General features: G+C 39.9%; 1 protein-coding gene across 1 annotated transcript; it reads right to left on the reverse strand.

The window, feature by feature from the left end:
• Positions 1-5,134: 5,134 nt before the first annotated feature.
• tbx16 (T-box transcription factor 16) lies at positions 5,135-8,815 on the reverse strand. The gene is made up of 9 exons (XM_030143905.1): positions 8,730-8,815; positions 8,443-8,599; positions 8,252-8,354; positions 7,307-7,471; positions 7,075-7,221; positions 6,918-6,988; positions 6,512-6,600; positions 6,220-6,433; positions 5,135-5,903 (listed from the first exon to the last, which is right to left on the reverse strand). The coding sequence occupies exons 1-9, from the start codon at positions 8,743-8,745 to the stop codon at positions 5,468-5,470; spliced, it is 1,398 nt and encodes a 465-aa protein (XP_029999765.1). The 5' UTR covers positions 8,746-8,815; the 3' UTR covers positions 5,135-5,467.
• Between the last annotated feature and the right edge of the window lie 219 nt (positions 8,816-9,034).

Raw genomic sequence — 9,034 nt, forward strand, 5'->3', positions numbered from 1 at the left:
AACCTGAAATGTCTTAAGAGAAGTAAGTGCAATTTGACCAATATTCTGTTTGTTACTAAAGGTTTTGTGTATTTGTAGATCCACTGTGATCTGTAAGTTGTAATTTACATGTGTAAATGACAAAACAGAGGCATAATATTGTTAAAATTACACTTATATTTCTTAAGAGATTTCAGGTTGTTCGTGTTATTTGCATTTTTAATGAACTGTTTTCTGCTGTTATTACTGTACTGGTCCAGCCCACTTCAGGTCATATTGGGCTGAATGTGGCCCCTGAACTAAAATGAGTTTGACACCCCTGATCTAAACCCTCATATCTTCCGGTACTGATTTGAAGTCTGTTGGCTATGCACTGAGACATTTGTGGGCTCTCAGTTGAGGATGAGGATTACAGATAATGTAAACATTCAATGTGATAAATTTAGGGGGAATCTAATCTTTATAGTTATGGTTTCATTGATGTATATTCACTTGAAAATGAGAATAGTTGTTAATCTTCCATAGAATAAGCTGAATGAGAGTGGATCATCTCCATGGGGTTAGTAATGTTGCACTGCTATGTTTCTACACTTCATCTAGAAGAAGTTCTGTCTTTTTTGGGGGGGTTTTATAGTAAGTGTACAGGTATAGTACAGGTATAGCGCTGCGTGTTTGAGTAGAGCAGAGAAGCCAAACACCGGTGTTTTTTTTTCTGCCACCATAGGGGAGGGTAAGGTGAGGGGGTTTCAGTTGCAATCTACAGCTTCACCACTAGATGGCACTTAATATCACGCACTGCACCTTTAAGAACATGGTACACTTCTCATTTTTATAGTTCTTATCTCCATCCTAGTAGCTAATTTCACAGACAATTTCTAGGAATTAGACTAGAACTAGAGATCCATACTCCTAAATAATCATTACATGTTAACATTGTGCCTTGTTTATGTGATAACATCATGAATCTGGGTTGTGAGGAATATTTTAAGGAAGGTGAGGCAAAGGGTATTGTTTTTGGTTCGGTTTGTTTGTTTCTTTCTTTGTTTCTTTTTTGTTTGTTAACATTCTAGCAGCAAAACTATTGGTTGAGTTCATACCAAATTGGGTTTATAGATTACCAGTGACCCAGAATAGATCTGATTACATTTTGGGAACAGTGGGTCAAAGTTCAAATTTTTTTTTGTGAATTTTGTAAATCATTTACTTTTAATGGGTGAAATTTCAGATGTCTGTAAAAACATCCATTTTGTTTCAATTTACTTCAAAATTGGCCCATATATAGAGGCAGTTGATATGCTGACATCACATGCATAGACATGATGACATCAGCTGGATCGATGCCAAAATAAGATAGAATATGTGCGAGGGGCGGGGTTTGTTGTGCCTGGCATCACTTGTTAGCATTGTATTGGCTGGAATCGGAGGTTTGGATATTATGCCTCAAATATCACAGTTCCATGATAATAATGAGACACTGGTGCAACAGGTTTTAGACCACATTGTGTTGCCATGTCTGTGAAGTTACTTTGAATATTAGGCCTTTTGTTGTGTGTGAAAAGCAGAACATTAAGCTTATTAATTAGGTATTCTTTATTTTACAGTTTTGTTGCCTTAGTTGATTGTTGTCACTGTAGACTCACCACTATGCATCTGTTATTTCTGACATTGACAGACTCAAGGACAAGGTGGTTTCATATGTTCTTTTTCATGGTAATGATTGTAATGTTAAAGAAAAATAAATACATGCTACTGAACATGTTATTACTCTATATGCAAATTTAGTATCCTAACATACAAGATGAGTTTTCAAATGCAATAAAATTAAAATTATTTAAAAAAAACAAAAACAAAACATGTAGCTGAACTTTTCTGCTATTCAACACAATTTTATAATTCAGGATACATACACATTTTTCAAGGTCAAATTCAAGCACTTTTAAGGGTCATATTCAAATTTTTCCAGCACAGCATTTTATCACTGGAGTAAAATACATATCTAAACAAATACATATACTCATGATTATTTTTATCACAATGATGTACATAGTATTATGTTATTGACATCTAAGATTATCTTTCATAATAGCAAAAAGTTTAGAAATTAAAGGGGAACACAAAGTTTTATCCAAAAAAAGAGGAAGCCACTTGGCGTTCTGCAGACACACTCGCACCAAGACGATTAAGATAGAAATGTACCTGGAGTCGACTGGAGAACACCTGCTAATTTTCTTTTTTGACAAAGGTTTATTTTTCAAGATGTATCACCTCTTTGTAAGTAGCTTTCACTTGGCATCTAACCTGGCACAGTTAATATTAAAAATAAATAAATAAATCACATCACAGAGTTATAATTGCAAGCACTTGAACAAAAATTCAAGCACTTTTCAGACCTTGAAAACACAACATTGAAATTCAAGCATTTTAAAGGATTTCAAGCACCCGTATGAACCCTGGTAATTGTAACACAAGGTCTGCATTGTCACTGCTTTAGTTTGTGTCTTGTGTCCTTTTATCCCTCCCAGTCTCTCTAAGTTCCTCTCCATTTGGCCCTTCACTCCATTAGCTTTATGTAGGTTGACTACAGCTTTACTCTCAGAGGCTGTTTCATCTACATCTGTTACCCCCCACCAGCCCTAAGTGAGTGCCCCCTCACCCTCCCACCCCTTCTCCATTTCACACTATCGTGCCAGCCCCCGCCAAGCTGCGTCTGGTGGGGATCTGCTGACACCAGCACTGGACATCCAGGATCAACAAATTGCTCTGTTTATGCTACAGCCTTTTCATTCTAAAGCTAGTGCTACCTGGGGGACACTTAAGACATATGTCATGCACTTAACCACCTCAGCAGCCTTTACAAACATCTAAGTGCAGGTCGATCCGCCGCTTTTTGCCTGACCATTATCAAAGCAATTAAAAGGCCCAAATTACCCATTGATGTGGTCGTATGCAGATTAAACCCAGTGGACTTGTAGATGTATCTGCAGAAGGGATTTTAAGTGCTCATAGTTGTGTCTCCTGGAGCTGCTCAGCCAGTTTTTCAGGCAAAACATCAATAAAGAACAAAGAAAGTCACCTGTGGATGTAGATTTGTACTCTTTACATGGAATGGCATTCATGGATAAATTCTATGTCCGATTCTGTGTCTTTACCTAAAACCACGCCTATGACTAAACCAAATTAATGTAACATAGAGTGAGTATTGCAATTTCCAGTTTGGCTTACATGAAGAGTCACCAAAACATTATGTAAAACAAAGATTTAATCAGGAAAAACCATTTGAATAACATAAAATCTACACAATCTACTCTTTACGCCAGTACCATGGCTGAAGGGAAAGCTACGTATTAAAAAAAAGACACTTTCCTTTTGTTTTAAGATTTATTTCAAATGAGAAACCTTTAAAAAATTGATAAGGTATTATATTACTAATATTACTATTGATTTGTTGGATTTTACTGAATATTCTACAAAATCAAAAGGGCCTATTTAGGGGTTTAAAAACACATACTATGGACACGGATCTGGACTATACATAATATAAATTAAGTGGAAATCAGAATGGGCACAAGGAATATATATTTATAAGAGAGAGGTGTAAAAACAAGCATTTCATGGCCTACAAAACTAAATCATGACTAGTTTTGAACATGAACAAAACATTTACATTTCAGAAGTATTTTCAGAACTATAAGACTACAATCTCATGGAGAAGTTTCAAAGTGATTCACTGACCTCTCTTTCTATGTCAAGCAAAAATAAAGCTTTTTCACAGCATTTTCAACCCAGTAACGTAAGTACAATGGCAATACAGTGATGAAAAAAAACTACCGTCATCGGGATTGCGTCAATAACAGATATATATATATATATATATATATATATATATATATATATATATATATATATATATATATATATATATATATACTCAACTTCCAACATCAGTGACACATGTATCACAGTTGTGTTTAGTGCCTCAGGAGGTGTTTTAAGGGTTTTTCTATTTTTGTGAAAGCACAGTATACCACATATATGAAGGGTCTTGAACTTCTTCAGCTCAAGACCCAGAACATTAACATTGTGTCTCCTCAGGGCCCATGTCACAAATTGTTTCTTTTACATTGTTGATGTTGTTGTGTCTTTTATGCAATTTTCTTATGTCTGTTTCCTCTTGTTGCATCTTTTTCTTCTTGTTATCTTTTCTATGTCTACATTTGTCAAGATTTTCTTGTGGTAAAGCTGTTCTATCTTAAGACAATTAATTCACAAATCTTATTTATAAAGTTCTGGAGAGGCAGCATTAAGGAGAAAGAGTCCAGTGCTTCAAAAACATAATTTCTACATGGTTTAATTTGTCCTTACAACATCTCCCTTTGTCTGACTGTTTGGTAATATTGTGTCAGAATCTGAACTTCACCACAATGACCTTTTCAACCAGGAGAATATATTCCTGTACAGATCTACAGTATCTTTGCATAAACTCATTAAAATGTACTATCAGCTTTGGGAGAGTGAGGTAAAGGAAAAAGGTTGGATATAATGTTTCAAGACGCTTTTCAGAAATAATGACTTGCACTGACTAAAACCCACAGGACCCCAGTACGGTTCCTGGAGGATGACCTCCTCCTCTTCCTCCCCCTGGGCTTTACAACAGTCATTAGCAGCTGATACCCACTGAGGGTGGAGGAGATGGGTCCAGCCTGTGTTTTTCAGTTGTGAAAAGGAGCCGACAGCCCCTCGTTGACATGCTTTTCAAGGCTCATTGAGATGGAGAATGAGAGTTGTGCAAAGCTTTATGATGTTGGTGGGTAAACCTCAGCAGGTGAGCTTTTCCCCCTGCCGGAGCCACAGTAACACAATGTCTTTAATGCATGCTGGGCCTGTCGAAATTACAGAGTGGTCCTCATTAGATCAACAAAGAGGAAATACAAACAAACACCTAGAGGGCGTGTTGCTTATCAGAGCTGTCCAGGTGGAAAACAGGCAGATACACACCCACTGAGACATTCGCAATACACTCTCTTCCTCTTCACAGACTAAACCTACAATAATCCCGATTCGACTCAGAAAGGACACAGAGTAGTAGTTTTTATATTTTTATTTTCAGACCACATCACATGTTGAAGACAGAAATAAATTGCACACTTATGTTTTAGTCTTTCTTTTTTATAAAAATAATATTTACACCTGAAGATAAGTTGAAATACAAAATAAATAGACAATAAAACAATTCATTCTCCATAGCATAGCACGCTTTAGTTGCACTCAGCGATACTGGAGCCTGCCAGTCTGAACAGAAGACAGCGACAGGCGGCTCTTAACTTCTTTTTATCTTTCAGTTTTTCTATTCTTGTCACAGGTTTCTGGCTCTCAGTCTTGTCTGGGCATGCATTTTCATGGCTGTGAGCACTAGATGAGCCTTCTTGTAGGATGGTGGAGCAGCAGCATCAGTAAAATCATTTTCAGTCAGTTAGTACTGAAGATCCATTCACCAGCAGGAGTAAGAGAACAATGGGTACTGGCTCCAGTCGGCCATGTTGCCATGGTGATAGCCGTGGTGCACAGCTTGCGTGGTGTAGTCAGCAGTCAGGTGGTGAGGAGGGGGATACTGGGCAGGACCGGGGCTGCTCCACTGGCCCAGAGGCTGCTCGGTGCCATAGGGGCTGTAGATGTGGTGGCCAATCACTCCGGGCTTCCCCGCCTGGGCCATGGTCATGTTGAGCACCCCGGGGTAGTCCTGGGGGCCAGGGAGGTGCTGCGGGCCACAAGATGAAGGGCCGATCTCGTGTGCTCGGGGCTTTGAAGAGTCGTGATCGGGGACAGTGGCAACATCAGGGACTCTTGATTCAAAGCTGCTTCGTCCTGAGGATCCACTGCTGCCGATGCTGGAGGAGGGCGAGGGCGACTTTCCGTACTCATGGAACCTGAAGAGCAAAAGTAGTCAGTTTGTTTACTGTTAAAGGAGAACAAAATATTCATACAGGACTATACTGTCTTTCCTCTTATCGTATATTAGTAATAGACTGGCACCAAACCACTTATAAGAACCCATGGCACTCACTGACATGGAAGTGTGCATGTGTTAGAGGCACAAGACTATATACATATTTTGGTTCATAATCTCATCTCATATTGTGAGCAATGTTAACATAACTTGTGATGTGACCTAAAGAGTCCCACTTCTTTAATGATCATAATGAGATCTTATTTGTACATGAAACAATTGAGTTCATTGTTCACCTGTAAGGCTGGTAGGACGCTGGAGCAGGTACGAGTTGCTCTGTGTTGTACATGTCTCTGGTCTCTGTCTCAGTAGGAGACTCAGTCCTCACACCATGTTCTCTGTCTGCAGCCCAAGGAGAGTAACTCTCCTCTTTGACGGCATTGGCCTCTTTCCTTTTGGGCAAATCTCCGTCATCACCATCAAAACCTTCATACGATGTCCTGCAGAAATCTGAGAAAACACAAATCATTAGTCACTCTCAAGGAGAGTTCAGTTGTTTACAGGAGGAACATGGTCTTCAGTCTTTACCCGGTGGACTTTCCTCCTCAGAGTCTCTGTTCATGATGTCGTTCATCTTGGTTCTCTTCTCATGGCAGGCCGGGGTCTTGTTTGCACGCCTGTACAAGAATATCAGGCTGATTCAACACGATCTTCATTGTTTTAAATGCCAATTATTGAGCTATATCCATAATATATTCATTTGAGACTCCATAATGCGTTTTTGTCCTCTGTAGGGGACAAGTTTCAGAGTTTTACTTAAAAAAAATCTGTCACTTGCAAAGATCATTCCATCAAAAAATTAAAAATGTATCTGAACAAAATGTTGCATTATGCTGTGTCCAATCAAGATAATTATTTAATATAAAAAATCCAAACTTTTACTTTCCTGGGACTCAAGAGGATATCTATAGATGACCTCTGATTTTTCACCAACCTTTTCTTATTCGTGCCTTCATCTCGGAAACCTTTTGCAAATGGGTTGTGATCAATCTTGAGTTTGGTGATCTGTAATGAAGGACATGAGCTTGGTTAAAGTCTCAGTCATTTCTGATGAAGGAGTTTACAGTGGTTGGCAGTGAAGGGGAGCTGACCTTAGTGTTCTGGTAGGCAGTGACTGCTGTGAAGGATGTCTCAGGGAACGTAAAGGTCTGGAAAACACTCCAGCGGACACTGAACAGGTCATCTGCTTGGACGATGTGGAAGCGTGGGTGGTAGCGATGCATAGAGTGTAAAATGATCTGCAAATGAGAGGATGTGGATTAAATCACAGCACTGTTTGTATCTGTTAGTTTGGAAGTGCCATTCGGAGGTTCTCCTACTTACATGGCCATGCTGATCAAGTGTATTGTTGGTGAGCTTGAGCTTGAGAAAGGAGACAGACTGCTTCATCCAGTGGCTCCCGGGGGCTGGAGAGTCGGGGTGGAGGTAGGTTCTGCAAGGCGGCTGAGGCTCCGCTTTTCCTGCCACCTCCCATTTGTCTTTATTCCACTAAAGGAAGGAGACAGAGACATAGTCAAGGCATCATTAGGGTAATCTGTCATAGAAAAAAAGGTGATTTACACAGCAGCTTCATGTTCCCTTCCCACAGTGAGAGGGGACGATAGAGTGGAGAGTGATGGCTGGCCAGTACCACCCACAGAGATAGGGGGTAGTACAGTGGGCTCCCAGCAGGGGATAGAAAAACAGGAAGAGATAGCACCCTTTGATGTACAATGTCAGGAGAGAGAGAGAGAGGGGAGGGGGGGGGGGGTGATAAACAGGGGATGTGGTCAAGTCCTGTCTGGGGACACTAGGAACAGCTGGGGGAATATCTGGCCAAAGCCAAGTCTAGGATACTTTTAATTTCAGGAAAATATGGGTGAAAATTCAACCCTGATTTCATTTGTTTCAAATCTCCTCTGCTCAAAAGTCACCATGAAGTCACACAGGATGATGTTTGTGCAAAGTTTGAGACTCTTTTGTAAAATCTGAGTTTCATGTGAACGTACAAGCATATTTTGTGACTTTACAAACATTTCGGAGCCATGATATTGTGTGAACTGGAAGCATTCACTGCTTAAAAATGAACTTTCAGGAGTGACATTTGCATATTCGGACTTCCTGAAGGAGATGTTTTTAAGGATTTTCAGTGAGACAATCTATTTTTCATGCAAAACCAGAATCAGAATCCAATTATTATTCAGTGTAGAATATTTTTAGGATGTCTTATAATACCCCCTGAGGGGATCTTAAAAAAGGCATGAAAAGGATGAATCACTGATGCCTTACCTTGTACCTGAAACCATCCACAGGGACCATGTCAACCAGTAAGATGTACTTGGCACATGGAATTAGTCCAGAGAGATTAACTTTACAGTGTGGAAACATCCTCCTGCAGAGACCCAGAAGTGACCACGTGAGCTTTTATTTGAATTAAACCTAATCTCATGCATTGAATGTATTTTTTTCTTCTGTCTCACCTGCCCGGTTTTGTGATGATCATCTCTGTTCCTATTTCGTGGAAGGTCTTCCAGAGTTCAGGATCTTCCAGAGTCATCCTGAGGTTGCCCTGGAGATACGCATCAGGACCAGCAGCCATGGAGGAAGGAGGAGGGCCGCTGAAGTTGGCCTTTAAGTCTAAAAGATAAACATTCCCACCACAGCCATGAAAAAAAAATAACCAAAGATATTATTTTTGTTATTCTTGTTAAAGACTAATAGGGAAACTGAAGTAAACCATAAAATCATGTGGAAACGCATTACTCACCTCTGATGGACTGCATTGTTCAGATTCAGTGGAAAGACCTTGAAAACACTCATGCACAGGAGACCAATAAGAAATCCAAGTGTCAGTGATATCCAAAAGTGTTTTCCTTCAGGTCAGCTCTTTGCTCTGTGCCCTTCTGCCTTTTATGTAAGGAAAAAAAAAATATCCAGCAGCTCAGGAAGGAGTCAGAGGGTTAGTCAGTCTTGCTGCAGCAGATTATTCAGAGGTCTTGAGTCCTGCAGGATGGGGTGACCATGACTTTTAAGGGGAGCCCCGCAGTGGGTGGGGTCAAGAGAGCCATTCCC

Source organism: Sphaeramia orbicularis, chromosome 9 (assembly GCF_902148855.1).
Source record: "Sphaeramia orbicularis chromosome 9, fSphaOr1.1, whole genome shotgun sequence".
In the NCBI taxonomy this organism is placed as follows: Eukaryota; Metazoa; Chordata; class Actinopteri; order Kurtiformes; family Apogonidae; genus Sphaeramia; species Sphaeramia orbicularis.

Coding starts and splice junctions, on each gene's coding strand:
- tbx16 (XM_030143905.1), bottom strand. Junction 8,355..8,442: donor ATCATCACAAAACCGGGCAG/GTGAGACAGAAG, acceptor GGGTCTCTGCAG/GAGGATGTTTCCACACTGTA. Junction 5,904..6,219: donor GCGTCCTACCAGCCTTACAG/GTGAACAATGAA, acceptor TTTGCTCTTCAG/GTTCCATGAGTACGGAAAGT.